At 42.9% G+C, this 27,474-nt stretch overlaps 1 protein-coding gene across 9 annotated transcripts in view; it reads left to right on the forward strand.

The window, feature by feature from the left end:
- LOC105287512 (uncharacterized protein CG43867) overlaps positions 1–27,474 on the forward strand; it is a 57,938-nt gene that overhangs the window by 3,739 nt on the left and 26,725 nt on the right. For 5 of the 9 annotated variants that reach the window (XM_026969994.1, XM_026969997.1, XM_026969996.1 and 2 more), the window contains exon 2: positions 1,092–2,476. In XM_026969994.1, the coding sequence (XP_026825795.1) occupies positions 1,400–2,476 (1,077 nt within the window). In that variant the 5' untranslated portion in view covers positions 1,092–1,399. Of the gene's footprint in view, positions 1–1,091; positions 2,477–21,224; positions 21,553–25,160; positions 25,604–27,474 lie in introns of those variants that run through there. The other 4 variants (XM_026969999.1, XM_026970001.1, XM_026970000.1 and 1 more) reach the window with 4 other exon arrangements.

The following is a 27,474-nucleotide window of genomic DNA, read 5'->3' on the forward strand; positions in this document are numbered from 1 at the left end:
TCATGTGTCGCGTGTCATGACTCACGAGTCACCCGTGACATCGTGTTACATTAGAACTTCAACTTTGTAATCGACGAGAGAAAAAGTTCAACATTCATTAATTTTCGTCCATGGGAAATTAATCTGTCGAAAGCAATTCCTTTTCGTTCGCGAAAGTAAATTTAAACTTTCCTTTATCATTTTTTCCTTCTTACGGGCAAGTTACAGGGCAAGACGATCTCATGAATAAATTTCTTGCAAAATTTTTATTCTTTAAAGTTACTATACTCACGATTTAAATAAAAAGAAAGGAAAAACTAGATAATTCTTTTCATTTTTCAGAATCGAGATTATCTCGAGACATAGCATTATATTCCCGGGATTTTTGTTTTTTGACGCAGGCAGGCTATTTTTGCGTTAGATCCGCAATTTATGCTCGTCATCTACTTCCCGCGGCGGTTCGCAAAGGCTGGAATTTTTCACGGGCCGACGCGTCGCCCGTAGTTATTGCAGAATGGGGCGGGACGGGACGGGACGAGTTGTGCTCATCCACTACTCCCTCCGTCCGGTTTTTCATTTGGCTTCTTTTAACGTCGACCTTAAAATAAACTTTGCAGCCCTGCGTGCCATCTTTCCGCGTCGCGCTTTTCTTGTCCTACCGTGTCTCCGTCGTCGAAACGCCGGAAGCCCCCGGCGACAGACGACTTTGACGCTCGTATCTCGACGGAATAAAACGTCCGTGAAGCGAGGAATATACTGTGCAAATCTCACCGTGTCTTTTAATTATGCAAACCCTACTTTGCAACTTTAAGTAGATTAAACGAACAAATTACGTGCACGACGTGTAACGTAGAAACCGCATCACGAAATATACGAGCGTATTATACATCGTAATCTACATTACAAGACATTGAAAAAACCCTGCCTGGGTCACGCGATAGAAACTGCGATATCCTCCTCCGACAATTCACATAAAAAATAGGTATCCCCACTGTCGTCATTCGGTGACACCGTTTTTACGATATCGCGTTTTCTCGCCCTATCCTCTATCCCTTATCACCACAGGACTTCCATAACATCTTTCAAAATCGAAGAAAATCTCCCTTTTGCAGGTCGCAGCGCAAGCCCGTGGCCGATGTCGCGATCGGCGATGACCGAACGTGCGTGTGAGGTAGCAAGATGGCGAGGGTGAGCGGCCCCTGCTCACCGAGCGTCGGTATCGAGTCGATCCCTCGCAGGAAGAACGCAGGAAGAACAACCACCCGTGGCGGCACTAAGCACGGGCAGCCGGATGCACTGAGAATCCCACGCAGGCAGGCAGCAGCAGCAGCCGCAGCAGGCTGGCGTCGTGAAGAGCAAGAAGAGGCGTCGTAATAAAGGCGACGACGAGAACGCGACGAGCAACGAATCGCGAAGGACGATGGACGAGATACGTGGCTCGTCGTCGGCGCGCCGCCTCTCGCAGATCCTCGACCCGATCACGCGGCTCGCCAGCGACTTTGGCTCCAGCTCGGCGCCGTGCAGCCCGCGGCTGGGTACACGCGTGCACGATGCGAGTGGTGTACCCGTCACCGTCGGCCAGCAGTCGGGCCCGGTCGTCGTCGTCAGCTCGGCCGGAGTCCTGCCGTCATCCCGAACGGGTCCGAGCGGTGTCGCGGCGTCCGGCAGCGGCGGCGGCGGCTCCAGTTCCGGGCCCGACAGTCCACGACTGTGGCCGCGACAGTTTCGACAAGCTCCCACGCCACCACCACGACCTAGACACGCCACTGCCGCAGCCGCCACCACCGCTGTCAGCACCGTCAGCGTCTCCACGAGTACCTCCATTAACATCAATAATAACAACAACAACAATATGGGAAGTGGCGCGGATAGTAGCGCGTCGCTATCGCACCCGGTTACGGTCACGCCAGTGCACGCGAGGGACTCGCCGTACGTTAACGTGCCGAATCTATTCTTCCACAAGGACAAGAGCTTCACCGAGAGCGCCAGGAGTGCCGGTTACATCGAGCTACGCGAAAAGCCCAAGTGCAGTCCTTACGACTTCACGTCCGAGTCGAGTGGTCACGTGGAATATGCGGACAACAGGACGTACGTTAGCCCCGTGCCATCGGATCTTTACGAGGTGGGACAAGACTCCGGCGATGGTCCCCTCTGCAGAGGTAGATCAAATTTCGAGCCGGGGTCGTCCAGCGGTAGTCGAGGTCACTTTGATCGGGCGTTTTCGTTATCCGGCAGGCAACCGCCGGAGCAAGCGGCTACCCCGCGATTATATGAAACGAGTAGACTGTACGTCGATCCGAGAACCGCCGCGGGTGGCGTCGACCTGAAGAGAGAGAAGCTGGACGTCAGGCCTGCTTACGGTAGCTCCAAGAGCTTCGACGGGTACACGACGACGGTGGAGGAGCTGAAATGGCAGGAGCGATGTCTGGAGCTACAGTTGGAGCTGCACAGGAGCAGGAGTCAGGCAACCAGAGTCAGGGACATGCTCCGAGAGAAGGTGAGTTACGCTCGTATCTTCTTTCTTTTTTGGGGGACTGCGATATGCGACAAAATCTTTTTGTACATCAGTACAAGATAGAAATGCATTGCATAGTCAGGATATTATTATCGACATTATCACATAACGCGTTATCAGTGCCGTTTTGTATCTAAGGCAGAGGAACATGTTTAGAGGAGATTAACGAACTGTTATCGAACATCGCGCAGACTTCTGAGACTCGATACATCATCCGTCTTGTTTAATCGCGTTGTGTCAAGTGTCTGCTTGTCAAAGATCGATTGGAACAGTTGACGAATCTCCCGTCTATGCCCGGAATTTTATCGGATACGCGCGGTACGCGTTAAACAAATTATGCGACGCTGGAATGTATGGTACGAGGTATCCATATATATACCTCATCCAGCAAATTAATATGCACCACCACGCGCGTCGATTTAACATCATCACCTCAGATAAGGCACATAGACGCATCGCGTCGTTTGGCGCCAGCTTCTTAACGCTCTTCAAAATATACCATGTCAATCATTTAGCGAAACAAAATGCTGCGAACAATATCTTACGACTGTTATCACGAAGGAATATATTATACTGCACATATTGCAAATTAAAATGCTTTGAAAAATTCACTATTCCAATGACAGTTTCTCCACTTACATTAATTAATACAATATTTAGAACACGAGGCAAAAGGGAATGAAAAAAGTTACAAAATTGAAATTCTCATCGCGCTTAGATATTTATCTTCACAAAGATTTAATTTGACACAAGTATCTACTGCTCTTCCTTTTTACCGTGACTTTTAAGAAGTCAGGAAACAATACAATTTCGAAATGGAACACCAACCAGGAACGATAAGGTGTATCCATGTACATCGCGGCGCACCGAAGTTATCGAAATTACATATATTTTAATTGGAATCAAAAGCAAATCCTTCTCGCAGCCTCGGCAATGCGCTCGCGCAAGTTCGTTCGTTCACTCGTACGCGTACATACCTATACGTTCGTTAGACGTATATGTGACTTAACGCAAACAAACTGCCCTGAAGAGACGACGGGACATGCAGCCGCGCTTTGCGACAACGACGGAATGGACGTGTACAGGGTACACGGGTGTTGACGAGAATTCAACGTCACGGCCGGAAATTATACGTCCGCCTCGGCGGACACGCTGTAATATCGCTGACGGTTTTTTTACGAACTTTTCCACAATGCGCGTATGTACCGCCCGGTCCGTTCGCCAGTACATCGCAGCGGCCGCGTTTTTATTTCTCACCGTCGCGGCAAAAAGAGTCGGGAGCTAAACGACGAATCGGCAAACCGTATCGCGGAAATGAATCGCGTCGTGCGGATGGATCAAACGATATTATCCCTTTCCGGCCGTGCTTTTTTCCACTCGCGGGAGAGATTTTACGCGGACAAAAGCTTGCGATTCCTCCGTTGTTTGAGCTGCTCGATGGAGCGTGATACTTCGACAGACGGACTCTTTATTAACCGACAATTGAACGTCTGTACTCTTGGGATTTTTTATTCCGTTGTAACTTTAACTCGCGAAACGAACCTTAAAAGCGTATAATTTGATATCTTTTATACGAAACCTGCTGTAAGAGAAACTGTTGTGTATGCGTGGAAAAAGAAAGATTTTAAAAAGATTTTTGCACATTGTAAGTGATTATGAGACGAAACCATCTCTTTAAATTTGACATCTATACGATCGAAAATAAATATTAAAGGACAAAATTCTATTATTTAATATTTATTTGTTTCAAGAATGCTGAAAAATTGCTTTTCTTCTATTTTTGTCTATTGCATTGCTTAGCTAGTACGCTCGATCTCGCCGCGTTTTCTCTCGTGGAATTCTTCCGCTGAAAGCGAATGCTGTTTATATTATCGAAGCGGGGAACCGCGTGCCTCAACCGCGTGCAAAATTCAAGATGAAATCCTTGATGTATCCCGGGCTACCTTTCGCACGAGAGGGATCTCAAACGGATTTACGAGCGGTGGCAATAGGTTTTTCTACCCTCGTGCACGATAATCCTGTTTTGAATAGTGCACACTCGTTTAATGCAAAACGGGTTCTACAAAATCATATCGAAAATGTAACCGTTTATATATTAATGTAAAATATTTTTACAAAGAAATTAAATAAATCGACAAAAACTTTTTGCACAAATAGAGATTCCAAGTTCATTTAAGAAATCGCTTAAATCTTAAATAAAATTTAAGTAACTTAGCAATTATGAACTAATTACAAAGGGTTTAGCAGTTATATGAAACTTAAGCAAAATAAATATTTAGCTGAAATAACTATAATTGTGATAAAGAGAAAGTGCAGTTTTAATTCCTTTTTCTCTAAAGAAAAAGAAAGTTACATTTTAATATACAGAATTTTAATTAAATAATGAGTTACGAAGATAGGCATTGTAAAAGATATGAAACGTAAGAATGATAATTTCAATTTCGATATCTTTTTCCCGTTTCGAGAAATTCTCTTGACACGCTGTCGAACAAGTTAAACAATATCTGTGCGCAAAGCCATTATTTTATACATACAAGCTTATCTTCTTTGCCACTCACGGCACATCGCTTATCATTCATCGTTTTTCGATGTGCACGTGGCTTATATAATGCACGTGCAAACACGCGCGAGAACGCACGTACTACCTCATATGTAGAAGCAAGAGGAAAAAGAAAAAGAGAGCAGAATCAATTGTGGATTATAAATAACGCCTGCATCGAGCTGACCGTGACGTGTCTCATTATCTAGGCAAATGCACAATGCATATAATACGGTATGTCGACGAGAGGAGGCGGTATTATTCGAGCGTGCATCACTCTATTGAATCCCACATCCGACCGATATGTACCAGCGACTACCGCGTGCTCGCGACATACAGCGTGTCTCAGATTTAGTCTGTCAATCACGCTTCTCGGTCAATGTGAAATCTCGCTATTTTAAGAGAAATATCGAGAAAAGTTATCTCGCGAGTTTCCAGTTCTTCTCATTAAACGCTTTTCAATACAATCCTCAAATCAGAAAATGAGTAAACTGAGTAAAATTGAAGTAAAATACTTGTTTAAGAAACTTGTCTGAAATTTTATTTTTTATTTGCATGTTGCTTTTGAGTCAAAAGTTCTCTCGTATAATTTCGTTTGGGAAAAATTGAAATCCCAGTTGCGTCGAAAAATTCCTAGAGAACGACCGGTTGCGTCTGGAACATCTTGTATTTACACATGCAGCCCGTATTAATATTGATTCCTTGCGGTGTGGCGTTTAATGGAAGTCCTCGCGCCGACAGACGCACGAACCCTCGAACGCCGATACGGATTTCAAGGGACGTCCGTCAACGCTGCAATGGTCTCTCTTGTGCGCTTGCTCGCCTGCAAAAACCTAATAAACCGTTTTGTCGAATAGCAGAAATAGCTCGTTTTTAGCCTGTGAATACTACGTTAAATGACATGAATAGTTGTTCTATTTTCTTCTTTTCGCTCATGTGTTTACCGGATCCTCGTACCAATGAATCTTCACGCTAATGAAGCTTCTTTCTCCTGGAACGTATCGATTTTGCATTATTTTCGTCGCGAAAGTCAGATGGAAAATGTCTTCTCCTTTTTTCACCTGCGTGATTGCCCTCAGCAGTAGATTGAATATATTTTAACAACAAATTTTTCACGTTTCTACGAGCAAGTTCACTCAACAAGATCTCTCCGTTCTGTCAAGAACAGGTTCCACCGTAATGCCGGATTGGTTACAGTAATTGGTTACAGTAGCGAAGTTTAGCCGCTTTCACATCAAATATGCACTAGCAGCGGCAGTTTTGGGGACAGCAAAATCTTCTCTCCGCGTATTCCTTTTCTTTTTTTTCTCAACTTTTTTCCATCCTGTTTTATGGATGTCTCTCCCGTCTGAGAGTATCATTTCTTCTTTTCTAATTCTCCGCGTATCTACTTGTTCCGCGGAGGCCTTCAAAACTTGACGGAAGGGACCGACCTTCAAGATGGGAACAAGCAAATAAAGACGGATAGTTTCCTCGTTCCTCGATACGGATGCACACGCTCGAGTCTCTCGGGACCTGTGCGAGTTAGACACTGGTTAGCATTCGCCATTGTGCGTGAAATATCTGCCATTACCTTGATTTGTGCGCCTACGCTTCTCTCGTGGTGCGTACGTCACATTTTGATCGGCTAATTCGTTGATCGATTTGCGACGTGCCTGTAGTCCTTAACTTTTCATCCTAATGGATTACTATTGATGGTGGTTCTCGCACGTGGCTCTCGCCGCAATATCAATCTATTGAAAGAATTGCTTCCTTTGCACGTCTTTTTCACGTTCTTGCTTGAACGTAACATTAGGATTATTGTCCACATTAATAATTAAATGCTCAAGTAGGCGAATGTGTTTCACTTATTTATTATTAGGTATTTTTCCACAGACATTTGTGCGACACATCGCTGTCTCGCATATCGCTACAAACCCAAACGTTCTCTCCAGTACGCCTCGTAAGGTATTCAATAGTGAGCTCAATACGGATTTGAAATCGCAGCGCAATCTTGAAAATCAATACAGTGCTGCTCCAATCAGTACATTGTTACCTCGATTCTCGATTCCGGGGAAGATCTCAATCAACGTGATTCTGCTGAAAATAAGGCATTTACAGAAATACGTTCGATACATTTATTTGCAGAATCTATTCGTTCCTTTCGATTCTTACTCTCGATTTCGGCATTGAGAAAAATTTTCATCGGATAAACCGATTACATAGTAGCAAACGGATATATCCGATTAAAGTGCATAAAAGACAAAGGAAAATGATCGGACATATCCGATGAAAAATTTTTCTTAGTGGGAAAATCTATGAAAAAGATTCGAAATCCTCCAATTTTACAATCTAATAAAGCTTTTGTATCATTAAAAAAATTAAATTGTCTCCTTTTTCATATGAGTTTCGTATTTAATAAATCATATTTCGTATGAGTTTAATAAGTAAGAAATGAAGTAATGAATTTAATAAATATAAGTTTAAAAATAAAACTTTTAGATAAATCAAGAATAGAAAGGGAGAAAAAGAAAAAGGGAGAACATACGTTCAGAACAGCTGTGGACATTACAATATCCTTCATAGCTTATCGATAGGCTTGTCGATAGACACTCGGTATTGCAATGGGGAAATTAAACGCACACACGTACACACATATGTACGTGTACATGCGTCTATGTGTACGTTGATAAAGTAGGTAGACAGAGCGAGACAGGGAATTACAATCTGCGAAGTTCTTGTTGTAATGGACGCCTGTGTCGGATAGTACGGTGCCAAGAGCCACGGACATTGTGCCCAATTAGTAGTTAAGCTTACGCGAAACTTCAACGAAATCCAAGTTTGGAGAATTGGCGTCGAGGATTAGAGGATTTCATACTTTAGCGCAGTGTGGCAGCGAATCTTCTCTCTGTCTTCTCTTCCCTGTCCCTCTCTCTCTCTCTTCCCCTTATTATGTAAACTCGCGGATATGTTAATATAAAATGTTTATTTTTGTGGCAGTATATTTTTAACCAACATTTACGCAGATGTCTCTCTCTCTCTCAAGAAGACGAGATGGAACGTTTCCCTCTTTTTCCGTCTTCTTTGCTCTGTTCGTCTGTTTCATTTCACTGTATTGTAAGAACGGCGCCGCGACGCCGGGCATTCTGTCTGGCTATGAGGAAACTTTGGCGCCGCGAAGGAGTTGCGCTCGAAAAATAGTAAGCCATCGGTTAAACGTGGCTCCCTTGACTTTTTCGCGTTGGACTGCTGTATTATCGTTTATGGATAGCAGGGGCGGGTAGAGGCGAGGTATATAGAGCGAAAACTGCTCCAGCTAAACCCTCTGGTAGCAAACTTTTCGATATCTTTGAAGATATTCTTCGAAATAGGATTGCCCGACACCGAAATAAAAAAGATTGAGGCAATAAAACGTCAAGGATTGCGCAAGAAAGACCATGGATAGTCTCCGGCCAAGTACTTTTCTTTTAATGTGTTTTACCTAACGTTTTAACAGTCTTTTATCTCGTAGTATCACGTAAAACCCTCGTAATACGTGCCCCTAATTAGATCATGGTTCATGTAGTTTATATTCAATTGTGACCTCATTTATTGGATAACGTCATTTGGAACGAAAGTAGCGATAAGTGGATGTGATATTTTATATGAGCCGGCGGGGACGGAATGGCAGTATAAGTAATTCTTCTCATCTTGAGAAACACGAGAAAGGTTTATGACGGTAGCTAATGTAAATGTAATGTAATACGTTTTATTGCCGTAACTTTTTTATGGTTTTACAAAGAGATCAAATTCCACACTACATTCCTTCCGGAAAACGTTATATAATCTCGTATTGAAACTAGTACGTGCTAAATTTTTACTTGATCGGTATCATAAGTTGCACAATCTTTTTTATTAAACTTTTTTAATTATTCACAGATCTCTATGAAACTTGTACTGAAGCTCAAACGGATATTTGATACTCGTTTTTATACGCAAATATCGATTACACTTATCATCCAATCAAATAGTGATATAAAATAGAAACAGATTTATAAGTAGAAATTATAAATGGAAACTTTTCGATATACACAATACATTCGATATAAAACCTCTTATTTTTGCCGCGTTATTTTCTAGTAGCGTTATTTTGTATGCATTTTGCATCGCTATTCACTTTATTCGTCACCATTCACCCCGTCACTCTCTTCACGCCATGGAATCTGGTAAATCCACCTCGTCAATGTCGAGGTGCGCGAGGTGCGCGAGGTGCCAGGCGCATTTCAGCGAGAATTGATTAAACCCGGTTTAACCCTTCGTTTGAGACCCCCTTGTGCCTCGTAATCGTAAATTGGGGCGGTTCTCGTACTTGCAGCGCTATATCACTCGTCCGAAGAGCATCGTCTTTCCGAGCGACCTTCTTGGACTTAACTTGCACTTACTCGCGCGAACGGATTTACGCGCACGGTCGTTCGTTTACTCTTAAATTACATCGTTACGGAGTGGCACTGCGTAACTCTAACTCGCAAGTTTGCACAAGATCGATGCGTTGAATAAGATCGTGCTAAACGATTTCTTAAAAAAGATTGGCCACTGGTGTTACGAAACAACATCTGTTTTCGCACATCGATTTCTTGCTATACTATTACATATATCGACGAGTACTTTACTATTTTTTAATATATGTAAGAGATGAAAGAATAATTTATAATAAAATATTGATGATGAAGTAATTTAATTTTATCTCGTCTAAACTTCGAGTTTTTCCATATTTGAATTTAGCTGAAAGATGGTGCAAGGCATTAAGAAAGAATGGTCATCACTTTGGTTATTGAATCGATCCTTTATTCTCCGATAAATAAACGCTGAGCTTACCAAAAAGGAAAAATTAAGGAGTAAAAAGAATGGTGGATTACTCACGTCGGTACATGTGATACATCACGGAACGGTCGGGATTGCGCGCGGTGCGTAAATCTCGAGGAAAGCGTCTCGCCAGGCGACGGCGGCAGCAATCGGGGGAGAGAAGCGTTTTCACAGTCGAGTCCGTGGTACATAACGGGAAAAGGGATATAACGGAGGGATCGAGGCACCTCCGAGGGGTTGTTCGACCTGACGTATGATGGAACTCACGCGTAACGGGCCGAGACCGTGTTCTACGGACGGGTTCTTTTTGACCCGAGGCACTCTGGACGGACACGTTAATATCATTCGCTATGTCGTCGCCCGTTGGATCACGACGTCCGCCTTGCGCTCAATTACAATAAGCAATTTCGAATTTTAATAACGTTGGGACTCCATTACGCGTTCCGTCCGGGATGCTGCGAGCCTTCCGGCTCGGGTCAGCCAATCCTGTGTTACGTCGCTTTTTCCGGGTTCTTTTTTAAACAGCGAACGAATATGATACTTTGTTAACGGAATGAAATTTTGCGCGATCCCTTTGTCCCTGATGCGTGAAAAGGTGGAACATAATATCCCCGCTCGAGATTACCTTTGCTTCGGACAGGAACTTGTAGGTATTCTCGCAGTCTCTCATTCTCGAGTGAATTTCGGCGAGATCAGTTACAGAGAATTATGGTTAACATTTTTTCGTTCATGTAGTTTTTTTTCTTCAATAATCCCTCGTTAAAATACATGCGTTTTTTGCATGAGAGAGAACTGCTTTGCCGATAGGAATATCGGATTATTGGCAGCAACTTTTGGCAACTTAAATTGCCATGTTAAATCGATAGTATTGTTTCGTGCTTATTTTCCTTCGAAAGGCATCTGCCAGTCTGTTTACCAGCTGTATCATTAAGTTTTATTGAACAAAAGTAGCTTATTACGTATCTTGTGAAACTTTTGCTTTCTTTGCGTGTTATCGGAATTATTGCTCGCTTCGCTCTCGTTTACTCTTAACTCACTGTAATGTAAAATATATTGCAACGGTGCTCGACAAGGAACTCTGAAATTGAATTTGAGAAATAAGCGAGATTGTTTTAGCCGCAGAAAAGTTAAATAATTCGTATGTTATCCGTTTTTCTCTATGATTCGCTAGCAGTGCATCGAGGAAGAACGGTGAGGAGAAGGGAGGAGAAGCGAGGGTTGAAATTTCAGCGCGTTTGTCACGTGCAAACGTTTTGCGTGCCTGCTGTTGACGCTGGGTGCGGAGGAAAAAAAGAATTTAGAACTTTTCGACGACCAACACTGCGGAAATGGAAGGACAGGCTCCGGTGATTAAAAGCCCTTGGGCGGCGATTGATTTTTCTCTCTTGGCCATTACATCCACACCCAGATACTTGTGGCAGGCACACACGGTTTGACTGCAGAGTGTACGAATATCGATGAGGTGGTCGTTCGAATTTGTCGCGGGACCACTGCCGTTTGTTTGCCAAATTTCGATAATTTCGCCCGGCTAACAAAAGCGCGCGAAATAACGCTCTCATGAGGAACGGAAATTGTGATCTCGCCCGAGAGCACGCGGGGCACATTTAACAAACTGTCCAGTTTCAATCAACGTCCAATTAACATCCACTCGTTTGGTTTTTTTTTAATGCGTCTCCGTTGATAATAATGACGCGATTTATACATGATACAGACATACAATACGTTTATACCAATTATGTGATTGTTGAGGACATTTTTCGAATTGTTCAATGGTCAGTGACATGACAAATCTTCGTTTTCTGCGTGCCGCGAGGACCGTTTCGATTGGCATATCCGTCGAACCGCACGATCGAACTAAAGCTCACGTCCGGTCGATCCATTTATCCCTGCGAGAGAAAACGAGGAGGAAAAAAGCTCGCATTTATTGGCTCGCGTCGCGACAGTTACATATTGCAACGCACGTATAAGCTTCGCGTGTACAGCCTGTGGATCACGGAAGTGCGTTTCGCTGCTAGCTGCCTCGCGGGTCACTGCAAAGTGACGTTCGAAGACTTCACGTAAAACGGACGTTATTAGGTTGGCGTGAAAGCTACGTTGTATTTGTTAAATGAAAATGGGAATATATATTCCGAACATAACAAAATTTACTCGATAATGTAAGAAGATGCAAATATCAAGTGAGTTTTACTGATCGATAAATTAAAGTATTACGAGATAAAACGCGAAAAAGAAATCTATATCGTAATATAAAATTATGAATATATTATATCGCAATATGTAACTCGTTCCGATGTGTGTGTGTGCATAATCGTATTCTATATAACATAAAAAAACACGAAAATAGTTGTGAGTTATTTTTGACCTGATATACCTCTTCTATCTTCAATATCTCAAGTTTGTCACGTACTTTTTCTATATATTATTTAGAAACTCATTTCTTTCGTACAATACTTATTTTGGCATCGAACATATTTATCAACGTACAGCTGTAGCTTACACGTCATCTGCAAAGAAGGATCGATATTTTGTTTCAACAAAGACATGGGAAGAACGCATACGAACTCTATGTAGAATTCGCAACAAGAGTCCAAGAGATAGCCTGTTCCATTGTATCTTTCGCGAAGCATACATCTCTCTGTAGTTTGTTCCGACTTCCCGATCCATCTTCCTCTCTTTCCCGCGATTGTTTCTCTTTTTCTGCACGCCGACCTTTGCATCTACGTATCGTCTGTCGACGCCATCGAGTACGACAAAGTAGAATTTCAGCACGTGTCACTTTCGCCCTAGCACGCGCGTGTGTGATAAGAGCACCTTCTCTTTTTCCGGACGAAAAATTCGAAAAAGAGAGGAACGTTTATTCACGTTACGTACTACTCTGAAATGGGTAACAAACACTGCTGTTACCTGCAGTTGATCCGTGATATTGGTTTTTTCAATGTCGAGAAACATCCATTTGTAGTTGTCATAATTAGCGAAAATAATTCTAACGGAAAGAGGTTTACGCATGATAAACGACAATATTATTAACAAAAATCATATAACACTTCCATTTCGCCATCATTCTCTGTACTTGATGATATTTTACATGCACGAGGGATATTACGGCCGTTTCTCCACTGGAACTGTCATTGGCGGGAATAAAACAGCCGAGCTGATACGTAGATTCGGGAGCGCGGATCGCGCCGAACTTTCGAAGTGAAGCGGAAGCACGGTAAGGCGGGATTCTCCTCGGCGGCGGCGAGAATTTATCACGGCCACGAATCTCTCGATTCGAATCCAATTTTCGAGATATACGAGGCCACGCGCAATTTCCTACCTTTTTCGGATACGGCTGGACTGCGGATACCTTCCCTTCACTTTCACTTCCGTCTCATTCTTTCCCTTGTTTACCGTTCGGTATGTGTCTGTCACTAGATGATATACTGATCCTCCGCGGATTTGGGTGGATGAGAAACGCCAATCTTTCTTCCGCTATTTGTGCAGGGATGAATCACATTTTGCGTGCACCGAAGTTATGGCACACGATTCTGCAGAGCTTAAACCGACTTTGATACAGATTTCTTTTCCATCCTTCAAAGTATTTCGTAGTATACTTCGAGTTAGAAATAATTTAATATCAATGTTTAATATTAATAGTAGTAGAGCATGCATATCATACAATGCAGACTATGCTAAAATCATTAACAAGATCTTATTTAGGATGTTAAAAAATGTATAAAATATTACACGTATACAGAAGTTTTGACATATGGCAATGATTGTGAATGATTTCTAATTTCCTATTCATTTTTATCTGAATTTGCTATGGTAAAAGAGTTATTACTGTAACTATTCCTTTCCTGAAGGATGCTGTGTTCATCGTTTTTCCGCTTCTGAAAAATTTTTCTGATTGCCTTATATAAAATGCTACGCGTAATTATCGCGAGCTCTTCCTTTGTCCCTTTGGCGTTGAGAGATCTTAAAAGCTTCCGTTCTGAGTTCGATTAACGCAGTCCGCCCCTCCTGCCTTTTGTTTTTTAACCAAGATCTCGTGCAGCCAGCCGTTGGTCTCACTCTCTTTTCCTTTATTTGGCGAAAAAAGGAAGTCGATCGTACCAGCAGATCCCATTTAGCCCGAGAAGTTATCTCGGGGAACTTTATCGAAAGAGCATGCTCTTTCGCGCTTTGTTTCTCGCTTATCCTCGACGCCTCTTTCTCTCCGAACACCTATTTTCTATCGGCGGCTACTCTCGGTTCTCCAATTAATAAATAACATGCCGTTCACCGAATGGAGGTATATTGCACGTTGCCTCGCGTTTAAAATATGCAAGCAGATATCCTCGCGGTACTTTTCGTACCGTACGTGATCCAGAAGTGCAAATCGTAAATTATACAGAGCAACTTTTTAAGGTGTGATATATTTTGCATGATATACATTTTTCATGTAACACAAATACACTTTATTTATCCTCTTATGTTTTATGCTTGCCATAAGGTGAATTTAGGTCGTTAGAAAGCTTAAAACGTTGGTGGAACGAGCGAACGAGCGAAGCACGAGTGAGTGCCGTTTAATAAATCAAAGCAGTTTCGCTGGCAGAGATATAAACTGTCGAAATTTAGCAATCGAGGACGGGGAATAGAGAAGAAATTGGCTGACCAAATGGGCCTCGCGGGTATCGAAATGGGAGTCGGTTTAAATCGAGATAAATAAGAAGAAAGAGAGAGAGTAAGAGAAAAAAATAAGGTGGCCGATGGGTTTTTTATCGAGTAATTTGGTCAAGCGGTTCCCTTCGGTGCGATAAGGGTCGTCGATGGTCGTCGAGAGGAGCGAAACCCACGTCCGACTCTCCTTCCTCCTTAGTCATTACTTCATCTCGCTCTGTTACTTATCCCGGCTGCCGGGAAACTTCGTGATTTAATTGAAAAGAGATTCATCGCAACTCCATTCGCGCGCGGCGCGCGCTCTTAATCCGCGGTCGAGAAACGACGAGCTAATCTCGCCGTCAGCCTTGGCGGATCGCTCGATACTCCTGCGGCGTACTGAAGGATACCCCGTTAGCGCCGGGATAGCTGGGGGGTGCCAAACCGATCAATACGATCGTAAAGTATCCTGCCGAAACACCATTGATGGTTCTCCCGTTATTCCATAACATAAGCATCAATCTTTCGAAAAAATAATTGAAAGCATGAGAACAATATTGTTCATCAAACTGCGAGAAACAGAAGCTACAAGAATGGCGACAACGAGCGTTTCAACGTCAAGCGATTTTCCGCGATGCTTCACCTTTGTAACTTGGAGGCAACTTCTGTCTCGGACCCTTTCCGTCATTTCCGTCAGCATTTAACGCGCGACGGAGTAAAACGTTTCACAATCGTGCGCGAAAAAGCGTAGTGACTCTTACTTTGTCATCGTCGCCGGTGGAGAGATTCGACGCGCGATGAATGTTGCCACGAGCGAGTTGGCAGAAGGGCGGACAGACGTCGCGATATGACGAAAAAGCCGAGCGACAACTTGGGGGCCGGAGGTGGCGCGAGAGAAATTTACCCCACTCGAAGGGGGTGGTCGAAGACGAGGGTGGTAGCCTGCTATTGTTTAACTTGATAAATGAAGTAGTCGGTCGCGCGGGAGTTCAATGTGCCGGCCGCCCGGTGCACAATACGATGGCGGCGATATATTGTTCCGAGTTAATTCAATGCTCGCCGCGTGTCGCGCACAGCGAATTAAATATGCAGTGTATTTAGGCGAGACCGCGTGTATTGTGCCATTTTTCACCCTTCGCATTTTTGTGCGTTCAATCGCGCGTTGCTCTCGATCGGTCGGCAGCCGTCCGGAGCCGTCTGGATTGCCGCATCGTATCGGGAAATAAACGCGGCTGCTTTCGCTTATCCACTTTCCTGATTTACCTGATACGGTACACAGACTTGCCCTGTGAAGCGCTGGAACAGCTTATATCACGGAAACGGTGATAGATACGGCACTCAGTTAAGCTGCGACGAAGCGAGAGAAAGAGAGAGAGAGAGAGAAACGACGTGAAATATTTTTTTGTACTATTGTTGTATGTATTATCATGATTTATTCAATTTAAGTTTTTAGTAATTGCCTTTTTTATGGAAAGTTAATGCAGTTTTATGTTTTAAACTCCGTCACTTATTCAGAGTGAAATATACGTTTAGACGAGAAATACGGTAATCGGTTAAGTTACGACTTACGACGAAATGAAACTATTTAGAGAAACGATTTATTTCCCTGCAGCAACATTACTGTTGCACTTTTTTATGCGAGTTTCCGCGTATTTCTGCGAGACCTTAATCGATGCAGTTTTACCTTCTACACTGGAGAGAACGCCACTTCTTCAAGACAAACTATATGTACGAAAAAGAAAGTAAGAGGAGTAGCTTTTTTACGCGAGCGTTTATATCGGGGTGGAGCGGTCGCCGTTGCAATTACGAGGTGATAAAATCGACCTGGAGCGGCGCACGGGACGTACCATAAATCGGCGAAGGAAAAGAGTGGAGGCTTCCGAGACCGGGGGAGAGATAGGAAGTGCACGCAAGTGCGCTCCTATCATCGTACTCGTCACGATCGGCCTTCCTGCTTACGAGCGACCTTTATGTGGATTAGGTGAGAGAATCGTAAAGTGAAAATCCTCCGCTTCCGCCTGGCCATCCCCGGGCGCGCGGTCGTATGAGCGCCGTGTGCACGTTCGTGAGGAAGGGGAGACTTTTACCATCCGCGACCCGGACGGAAGCGATCGTAAGTTTTTAAACCGCCCCATGAAAAATTCAGTCGCGCGAGATTAGGGTTTCTTCCCCCTGGCCCGCGATATTTCAGCCGCTCTTCCGTTTCGTCCGCTTTTGTCTCCCGGCCAGCACGAGTAAACGCTTCCATCTTATATTTCGCGTCCTATCATCCCCGCGTGCTTACCTGTAGATAAGAGCAGGGATTAAAAGGGGTGCAGTTTCGGCGAGCACAAATACTACGCGATGAACACGTGAATATGAGAGAACTCTGTTGGAACCTCGCGGGATTGAGAACAGCCTGCATCGTCGTATTTTTGCGAGAGATTTTCATTATACAATGCGAGGAATTATTAATTTTTCCATCGATTGTCAGCCACTCGCATGAAATATTACGTAGAGTTTAATCATTCTGCCGGTGTGACGAACGCGCGTTTCGCGATCTCGTAGCAGATTATTTCGGTTCCGATCCTACGTAACTTGATTCGCGACTCTCGCTAACGAACAACCGAGCGGGAGCACAGCACGAGGGGAGGGTAATGTAAATTGAGATACGAACGTACGGCTCGCGCCGGAGTGTCTTGTATGTAAATGACCGGGATGGAGTACAGGGCAGAGATAGAGCGAAGATTGGGCCGTGACGTGCACAGGCCTCGGGTGTCTTAATATCGCAAGACGGCGAAGTCGCGCCGGCAACTTTGTCTTCATTTTCATCTTCGTCACCGCGCTAACGTCTGGAGGTCTCATTTTCCCAGATGTATTTACCGGCGACGTGGATATTTATAATTTCGGGGACGTATTAAAGCGTCTCGAAAATACGGAACATCTTAGTGGAACGATCGACGCGCAGAGTCTGAGGCAGCTACACATTTTTTTTATGATTAATGAGGATGCTTTGATTACCTTGTTTCATGTGTTTCGTACGATGAAAAGGATAATTAGATTTTGTTTTGTTTTCTTTTATATGTAGAGATAAAAGAAGAGTTTTTAGGTTCGTTAAATTAAACTTGCGTCCAACAAATTTGCTCATGTAAATTTTACAATTTTATTATTAATTTATCTCTCACAAATATATGTCACACGAAATTTTAATTGTAATTATAATTATAAAAAGCTAGACTTTTATCTTTATTTCTAGTATAATAATTAGAGTTTGTATTGTATTCTTCTCTTTCTTTAATAACCATAATTTTCTTTTATTTAACTATATATTGCTTCTGAAGAACTTTTTTCATGTGTTCTCATTGTGCTCATTTAATTTTTACCAACCTCTCGCGTTATTTACTCTGCGAGAACTTGTGTTTTAGGATGTGAAGTTTGTATCTCGCTGCTGTACTTTGCTCTAATCTACTCGCTCCTCTATTAGCGGCGCGGTGACGTTTAGAGGGGCTCGAGCAGCGTTTTCCCCGCGCCGAGGACTTATTAACTATAAGTGTCTGTTCCCGGTAGCGCTATTTATAAAATTAAGACTAACTTTCGTCTCTTCTAATATACACGGGGCAGCCGTATCTGCCATGGTTTTGCCACTCTCTCTATCTCTCTCAGGTCTCTCGTCGCCTAGAGTAGTCGCTTCTTACCGGAAGAGCGCTACGGGCGAAAATAGCGTCGGAATAACGAAAGATCTAACCGCATCTAGCGTACGTTACGACGGATTTATGACAATATTGTCAACGACCGTTACATTCGACTGCCGCCGACGGTTACCGGGTATCCTCGCGAAACGCGTCTAAATCTGGACGAGCAGGAACAACTGTAAGAGCTGCTTGAACACTTCAAACACATTTTGCAATCCTAATGAAAATGTTTAAAACCTCACCATGGTAGAAGAATGATTATCATGGTGCGAGAGTTCAATATCATCGCGCAATGTGGATCTTTCGGGTATGTAAAAGCAATAAATTTAGGACTACACAACTAATTAGCACTCACAGCATGCTAATTACGCGATATATTTGACTGATGGCGAGGATGCTGGGTTAATGAAGAAGATTTCTTGCACGGAAGACGACGGCGAGAGGAAGCGCTTTTCTCTAGCGAAACGGAAGTGACGGCACGCGGACGCCTCTGTCTCGAGCGTTATCGGAGGATAACGCCAGTAATTATCCAAGCGCGAGCTGAACGGCGCGGTTCGGGCTTGTGTTCCCCGTTTGCCGTTTATGACAATGACAAATGGTTCCTTCGACGATTCATCATCTCTTGCCCTCTCCCCGGTCCGAATACCCTCCTCACCCTCGAGTTGCTTGTGCTTGTCGCATCCTTGACGGCGAAACGAGCAGCAGACATCTCCCCCGACCGGTCCCGAGCATCATTGAACGCTTCTTCGAGATCTTTTCGGTACCTGCTGCACTTCTTATCCTCTTCACGCGCGTCGCGCTTCTCTCTCTCGCCGTCGATGCCGCATAATTTACGGAGAATCCGGAAGAACGGCGGGCGGGAAGTCGTGCATGTTCGCGCGAATGCGAGCGTGAATAGACCGTTTCCGATTCGGGAAGGACTCGAATGGCTGCTCTCGATTTTCTCGAGTCTTATCGAGTTTCGAAGATTCCCACCATTCTCCTGCTCGTCCCCGTCTTCTTTCTCTTTCCTTTTTTCCTTCCTTCCTGGCTTTCTTCCTTGCAGCTTCCTTACAGTTTGTGGACCACGATAAAAGTCCGTAAAATTAAATATTGATTCTGTTTGCGAGCAATAGTGGCGGCGGCGGAAGATTCTTTGACCTTCCGGGAGTTTGTCGCAGGTCCCGAGCCAAAATTCACTTAGCCGATCCCTAAAAGGTTGAAACCAGTCTTGGAACCTTCCTGGATGGAGGAACCCTTTTTTGTCGCTAAAGCGAGACGATTTAGCTGCTACGTGTCATCCGTGTCTCGTGTGCATAATACACATATACACAGTATACACATATTTATTCGAATCAGAAGAGTTGAGAAGTTTGAAATAATTTTCTAATAACAAAATATTTTTCATTAAGTTAATCGTTTGATTTGTGCTTCATTTTATCAAATTCCATTAAATATTTGAATAAATTGATTGCTTTCTTAATAAATCAAGGCTGGTTTTGTTGATATATTCAAAATATTATTTAATATTAAAAACTCGCTTGCTCCGTCATATCGTACAGTCTTCTGTAAATACTGATTGCAGCATTTTAAAACAACGCAACAGTTAAATTTGAAATAATTATTTTAACATTAACAGCCTGCAAATGTCCATGTCTGGTGTGTTTATAGAAATCAGTCGTTCACTTCAGTGTACTTGAATTTTCACAATAAAGCGATTGTTCCTTAATTACGCCTTTGTGTGACTGAAATCGCAGGAATTACTCGATTCTCGACATTGAATAACGTTGAATAAGGTCGAGAACAATTTCGGTTTGATCGCGACGTTTCTCCCCCTCCCTTGGTTGAAAGGGACGTTCCGCCGGTCTAGAACGTCGCGTACATTATTGGATTAGCTCGGCGGCGCATTGTACATGAAGAACTTTCTCAAACTCGCGGCGCACGCTATCGCGATAATGCGATAAGGGCCCTGGAAATTATTACGGTCACTAGGAATTTCACTAAAATTCTCGGCATAACTGTCGTCCGCCGCAAGAGGTACCCTACGTGATGATGCCGTGCCGGTCGCGAGTTAATCCATTTAGACGGGATCGATTAATCAGGTGAGTGCGTGGCGCACGATGATTTATTTTCGCCGATCACATCTCGCCGTGGCGGGGAAGTCACGTGCGCGTTTCGAGAAAATCACATGAGATTATCAGCGGTATTGCACACTGGAACTTGACGTAGTTACATCGAATGTATCGTAACGCCGTGATGTCACGTAATCAAAGCCGCATGCGAGTCCACCATCGACACGTCGTACGATTGCAGACTGTTAAGTTCCTTCTCGTCTGATGGATACTTCCGGTGAACGGCGTGTCTTGGACCGACGAGATGGAACGACAGGCAATAAAGATACACGAGTGCACGTGAGAACGAATCTGCATAGACATAAATCATCTCGGAATAGAATTCATTTATTCTGATCTGATGTAATATCGTTGCAAAAGTAACATATTACGTGCTATGCATCATGTTACACAATATTACGTTATATTGCAAAACATCGACACGAGGAAGTGCGAAAGTCTTGTCTTGTATATTTGGTGAATAAATACAAGGATAAACTCTGAAGAATAATTCTGGAATTAATTAGAAGACGCAGAGATACTTCCGAAATAATCTTTATTCATAAGATTATTTTATTTGCGGGTTACAGAATATTTCACATTTCTGGCATAGTCGTCCACGAATCATAAAATATTCTGAAATTTTCATTTGTTTAACATAACTTTACATACAATTGTTTTTGCTGTAAAGGCTGGAATCGCTTGCAACTAGCGATAAAAACGGAACGCAAAACGCCCGCAGATAAAGTATTGACCCAAACTTTCAATGATTAAAACAGTCATCAATATCTACTTCCTATATCCCTTCTATTTACCCAAAAATGCTTTCAACAACAAAAAAATAGCAAAAAAAGCAATTTGCAATCAAACTGCCCGATTCAGCTTGATCTTCAATCATTCAAACTCAATCTGATTCGTCCCGAAATCACCTATATGTAGCATTTTAGAGGTATTCTCTGCGTCACGCGAGGGTATCGATGCCATCACTATTGCGTCGACCAGGACGACGACGACGACTGCGACGGTACCGCGCAAGGCGCGCATGTGACGTATGCGCTCGACGCAACTCCAGTATCGCCACCGCGACAGACGTAACTTCCCCTCAGTAACCCCGTGGAACGCGAGTGGAGCGTTACGTTCTCTCCCGTTCTCCGCGCGGTGGACATGCGACCTGCGACCCCGCGATTCGCGCCACATCGATTCGGGAACATCAACGGCCGCGGAAAGATTCCGCACCCCGCATAGTGCAATAATGTTGGAATTATCGAGGGTGTAAGTGGGCTGGGTGGCATGTGAACGTCTCGCAGAGGAGTTTCTGTATGGAGGTTTTTCTATGTCGTATAAAGCGTCAAATCTCGTTCTTGGCGAATAATTCAGTCCGAGCGCTACGTTGTTAAAGCAATTAGTAGCTCTTCTCTGTCAAGGCAAAGTCAATTAACGAACAAATCACACAGGACAAAACGAAAAGGAAAGCTCTTAGCTCTCCGATGACTTTGTTTAATTTTATAGATTGCACGTTGTGGGTACCAGAGAAATCCTGCAGAAAATTGAGTCAACGTAATTTGCAAATAACAAAATGATTTCATCCCCGTGCAGATGGAGACTGAAGCAGCTCGGAATATAAAAATTGTCGCGAACTATCGCAAATTTCAGGAAATAATTGATGAAAGACCGTATTCGAGGCAACTTAAAGTTAACTTTACTTTTGCGAAATTTTAATTCGACGACATAATTTCTGAGGGTAATTATACGAAGAAGCGTCACATTGCGAAACTCGGAAGACCATGATAAAAGGGTGACTTTCTTGGGGTTTTTGTCGATCCGCCTCATTAAAATTTGACCCGTTTATTCAAGCACCCTCCCGTAGAAAGGTTTCACATTGTCGTTCTGCAATTTATCAAAAGTTTGTTCTAGTTGCGTGCAGTTACTTTTAGAACTCGTTACGTAGTTTATTCCAGAATCGGAATCTCCTCGTATCGCCTTAATTTGGAGAGCCTCGTGAGAACGTTTCGTAATTCACCGAAAATTTCGTCCGCAATCTTTTGATGTCATCGCTTTTTACATTCGGTGTTCCCGAGTGTAGGAAAAATGTCCTCTTACATTATTAATTTATCGTTACATTTTGTTTCCCATTTTTCTTATCTCTCGCGTCCCTCTCGTTGTTCTTAAGAGAATTTAATTTCCCGACCGGGATAAATATCTCTCCCCCTTTTTAAACCGCCAGTTTGCGATAAATCCCGGGAATGAGGGTGAACGAAAATTAAAGATCTCAGAATTAGAAAGCGTCTCAGGGATATTTACGATCCCGAGTGCCAATTATAAGCTATGCCGTGACTACCAAATTGTTTTTTTTTTATGTAAATTTAAACTCTCTCTCTCACATCTTTTTTAACGTAAAAGACAATTTTAGTTTTCGTGTCGCAATTTAGTTCAAAACTCTAAATCCATTTTTCGCCAATTTTCCGGCTCGGGTTATTAGTGTACTCGCGACTATTCGTCTAATTGGCAGCTCCATGTCGAACAAATGCTCGTTGATTTTTACCTCCCAGAAAAAAATTTTACACGACTCTGCCCTTTGATCAAAGCGCTAACCCACATATCCGCTTACGGGAGAGAGGTAAAAGGCCGATATCTATTCCAGGTGGTATCAGTCGCTGGCATTCAGGACCAAGCTCTTTTTCAATTAAGCTTTGATCATGGGAGGCATCGGGGATGTATAGAGTGAGCGAGCGAGCGAACGCGCGCGTCGTTTCGCCGGTATCGAGGGGAAGAGTTTTGGAGGTACAAACGAGTGTCACCCGATGAAGAGAGAGACGAGCGGGAGATACGTAGCGTTCGCGTGAATGGAACAAAAATCTGGTTCGATCGAAATCATGTCTCGTTCGATTCGCATCAACGCGCTAGAAAGCGCCTGAAAGACTCGCTCTGTAGCGTCTAGCGCATTCGCGCTATTTTTTCATTCGCGTATGTATATCGCGTTTGAATCGATGAATGTGTTTCCAAAAGTCAATCCTGAAATCACTCTTGCATTAAAGTAGTTGTTTTTTTATTCCTGTTATAATGTACGAGCAGCAGTATGTGACGTTCTCGAACGTCGCTCCTGGGTTGTGTTTCTCCGTCGATTTAGAATCGACAGTTAATCGACATTTCTTAATCGCAACATCGAGATTCTGATGACGCGATGAAAAATTGACGCGAGCGTCTTATAAATATTTTGTGTTGCCTTTGAATTGTATCTTTCGTTTTAACTTGTAAAAGAAAATAAAGAGAGATAACGAGAAGAAAAAAGCGAGCTTGATCAATTATCGATACTATATTGATTTATGGACGATGCAGTCGCAGTCACAGTCACAGTCAATATTGAACGAGTTTATCATGGATGAGAGAACAATAAAAATACGAATAAACGAGCGGAGAGAAACTAGATGCTAGTTTTCTGTGTTACCTTCGTCCTTCGGTACCGTTGAAGTATGGCGCGACGGGTGAGACTCGTCGCGCTTTGTCCTCTATTTGCTTACGAAATATCTGGACGGATCGAACTTTAACGAGGAACGAGCAAGTGAAGTGAACTGTAATCCTCTATCTCTTTCTAGTGATCTCGATACTGTTTCAACCAAGAGAGAAAATAAATATTGATCCTTCCCAACAGTGCAGTGGCGGGTTCGTTGTGAAAATTAGAGGCCGTCGGAGCTGTCGCCTCTGTAATTCCGGCTAGTATCATGGCACACATGCAAAAAGATCAGCGTAAAAAAAAGAACGGTGACGCGTATCTGTAATTATATCCGACGCCATCGCGTCGGTGCATGCACCCAATAATTAAATCGTCCCTCTGCCAAAAGTGGATCTCCGTTTTTTATTCTGAACGGAAAAAATTTATTACCCTCGATAATAACGTGGACATGGTATCTATCGAATCTATAAAGGTTCATCCCCGATATTTAACAGCGGAAGTTATATATTCGTACATTGGATTTCAAAGGTCTTGATGACAATAATAATTCTAAATTAATTTGAAATACGTTTGTGATTTCGCAGGCTTTGCGACATCGAATGTCGCAGTTGGCAATATTAATTTATTAATTATCATCATTCATTGCATCCTCCGTTCGTTGAGTGTAATGTGTAAAGTGTAAAATTAAATTTGATTTATATTATACATGTTTGTATACACCTTGCGAAGTGGTAGACGAAAGGGGAGTCGTTTCGTCGAGTCTTGAAAAGTCGCTTAAAGTATTCTCCGAGCGAACACCCTTTGTCAGGTTCGAAATAGATTTTTCCTATTCGTCGCGCGTGGCTCAATTAGTCGAAAACGTACGTGGGTCTGTGTACATTCTCGGAGAAGGCGCACGCACCCCTCGTATTTTCCTTCTCGATTGTCCGTGAAGTGCTGCATCGGCTAACTGCATCGTGAAAGGCGACAGGCGGCGGGCAGGAAACGGCACGTTTCTTTCTTCTGGATATCGCGTCTTTCAAGACTCCCAAAGCGAGGCTTAAAAATACTCCGTGTCCGAGAATAGTTGTACTGAGAGAGAAAGAGGGAGAGAGACAGAAGGAGTGCGACGCTCTCGACAGTTCTCGATGACGGCGCGCAGTGTGACGATGGCGGATCTCTGCCGCCCCCGTCGAAAGATTAACCCCTCCTTTTCGTCGCTTTTGCGGCGTCTTCTCTTCTCTTTGGCGGCCCCTCTAATCCATCCTTTCTCAGATCTTCTTCACCGTGCGAGCCACAAGAAACGCATTCACGTCACGGCCCAGAAACGCGCACGTATAACGAAAATTGATAAATTGACGTAAATTTCGTAAAACGGTAGTATAACGGCAATTTAAGGAATTGAGAAATTAAACAATTGAGAATTTAATAAATTAAAATGTAAGAATGATGATACTTTGAAATATCTAAATATCTAGAGACGTGCAAATTTCAGATAAAACCATGAGATTAATGAGTCATTGATTTGCAATCAAGTTGAAGCATCGCATTACGGTACTAATAGGAGAACGCTGATCCGATCGAGGACGTGATAACTTCCTTACTGACTCTCAGGACACTCGTGTTCGTAACTATACGTATTCTTCATGCATCTGCCTCATTAATAGACGATTACCGTGCACGTGCTTTCGATTACGTCGCATGGACGTGACGTGGTGAGCGATGGTGATAATGAGGTGATGAGTTTCAACGATACTTGTGACATTTGATGAGATCGTTGTGGCGAACGATTCCGAACAGTGCTCGCGAGTATAGCCCTTTCGTCAAGATCGATTTATTTCAAGTGGATTGATACATTGTGCAATGATGCAACCCGTAAACACCGAGAACAACAACTCCGCTTTGGACATGGAGTCCCTCGAGGAGATGCTTCGCAAGGTAACGCAATCATAAATCTTTTATTACGTAATGGTTTCGTAATATATCAACGTCACTTGTTGTTACCCGATTATCTCGACCTTTTCGAATACTTTGCGTAAATGAATATTGATTCAAGTCTTTACGTTCAATTCGCGCCAGTCAACAAATATTCCGAATATCGAATATCAAAACAAAATTGAAGAAGTATTTCTTCTTCAATTTTCTCAGATATTCTGACAAGGGAATTTTGTCGATGGAGTAACAAGCTCGAAATTCGAGGGCACCGTGTATAGATCCGCACGATGGTGCTCTCATACGTTTATTTGTCTGTCTGAAGGCACAGCGAAATTTTCCCTCAAAGAGGGAAGAATTACGCGAAGCGTCACGGACAAAGGAGACTTCGCTAGGGGAGGAGTGAGTTTTTAACTGCGACTTCCTGTAATGTATTCCGTCAGGCATCACTGAATGGACCACTTAGCGAGCGTTCGTTCACGCGTTGAACGTCCCTATGTACTACGCGCGTGGCTAGAGTTAAAGCAAGCTCTCTCTAGTGGTGCATTAATGGTTGCCTCGACAAAACCACCCGAAAAAGCGTACGGGATACATAAAACAACCAGCTTTTTTAGCGCTCGAATCGATATACCTTCCCTTTTACACGAAAATGGAGAATTACGTTTTAATCAACGTTGCTGTTCAAACTCAGGAAATATTAAGCATTCAACCGACGGGGAATATTATTCGATATTGTAGCGCTTGATGAAAGAAATATCTTATTTAAGAGGGAAGTCCGTTTTATTCTTGTTTCGATTTTTTTATCACAGTATTATTCTTTTTCATCACTAATAAATTGTGATATTTTCAGAAATGTATGTATGTCTGCCTATTTTAAGAGACATGTGAGAATTTTGAACTTTTCGGAAATCAGATTTATAATTCAATTACTCTTGAAGTGCAAGTTCAAATGCGATCTTAATAGAATGAAATCTGCTTCAATTTTAATTAATAGAGAGGTCCATTCACTTTGCCGCCCGAGTTAAATTTACTTGACATTTATGACACTTCCATTAATCCCCTCGTTAACATTTTCCCATTGTAATGTAATGTCCGGACGGAATTCTTCATCGTTTACATCACGGCTCTCCATACCACTGTCAGACACAAGTGTCGTGAAACAAATGTCGGATGTAAAACCTGGCATAAAGCTAGGTTTATATCACGTTCATACCACCGTCGCGCACAAGTGTCACGAATAAATGTCAAATAAAAAGCTACCGGAAAGCTAGGTTTACGCTTTACGGCAAGACATTTTTATCTGACATTTCGTCCCTTATCACCGCTTTCACCCTTTATAATGCGGTGTCTTACGGAGAATCCTCGTCGTTCGCCATGAATCATTCATTCATTATTGGCCGCTTACTTCAAGTCGTTCACTGCTTTAAAAACCACTACACAAAATGAGAAATCGCGAGCTTAAACCCATCGTTGCTTTAAGTTTTCTCAGAAACTTTCGTTCGTGGACTCGAGATGCTGATAAATTTCGTGTTTATCCAAGAGAAAGAAACACTGCAGACAATCTCTCGAGAACCGCATTTACAAATAGACACATCATTAAGAAATGCTACAAAGTATATAATAAAATACAAAAATAATTCGGTACACAGAATTACTTTCAATCTTGGTTTTTTATTCCCTTATACTCAGGTCTATGTAGATGGTACATGAATTTTCAAAGCGCGAATTTTTATAAAATTTACATGGTATTCAATTATTCATAATTATCCACTTCGCAATTAAGATTCTAACAAAAACAAAAATTCGGCACACTTACTACCAACACAAAATTATTGAAATGTGTGAATAAATAGTGGACAATCGAACGCCACAGGAGT

The sequence above is a fragment of the Ooceraea biroi genome, chromosome 5 (genome assembly GCF_003672135.1).
Source record: "Ooceraea biroi isolate clonal line C1 chromosome 5, Obir_v5.4, whole genome shotgun sequence".
In the NCBI taxonomy this organism is placed as follows: domain Eukaryota; kingdom Metazoa; phylum Arthropoda; class Insecta; order Hymenoptera; family Formicidae; genus Ooceraea; species Ooceraea biroi.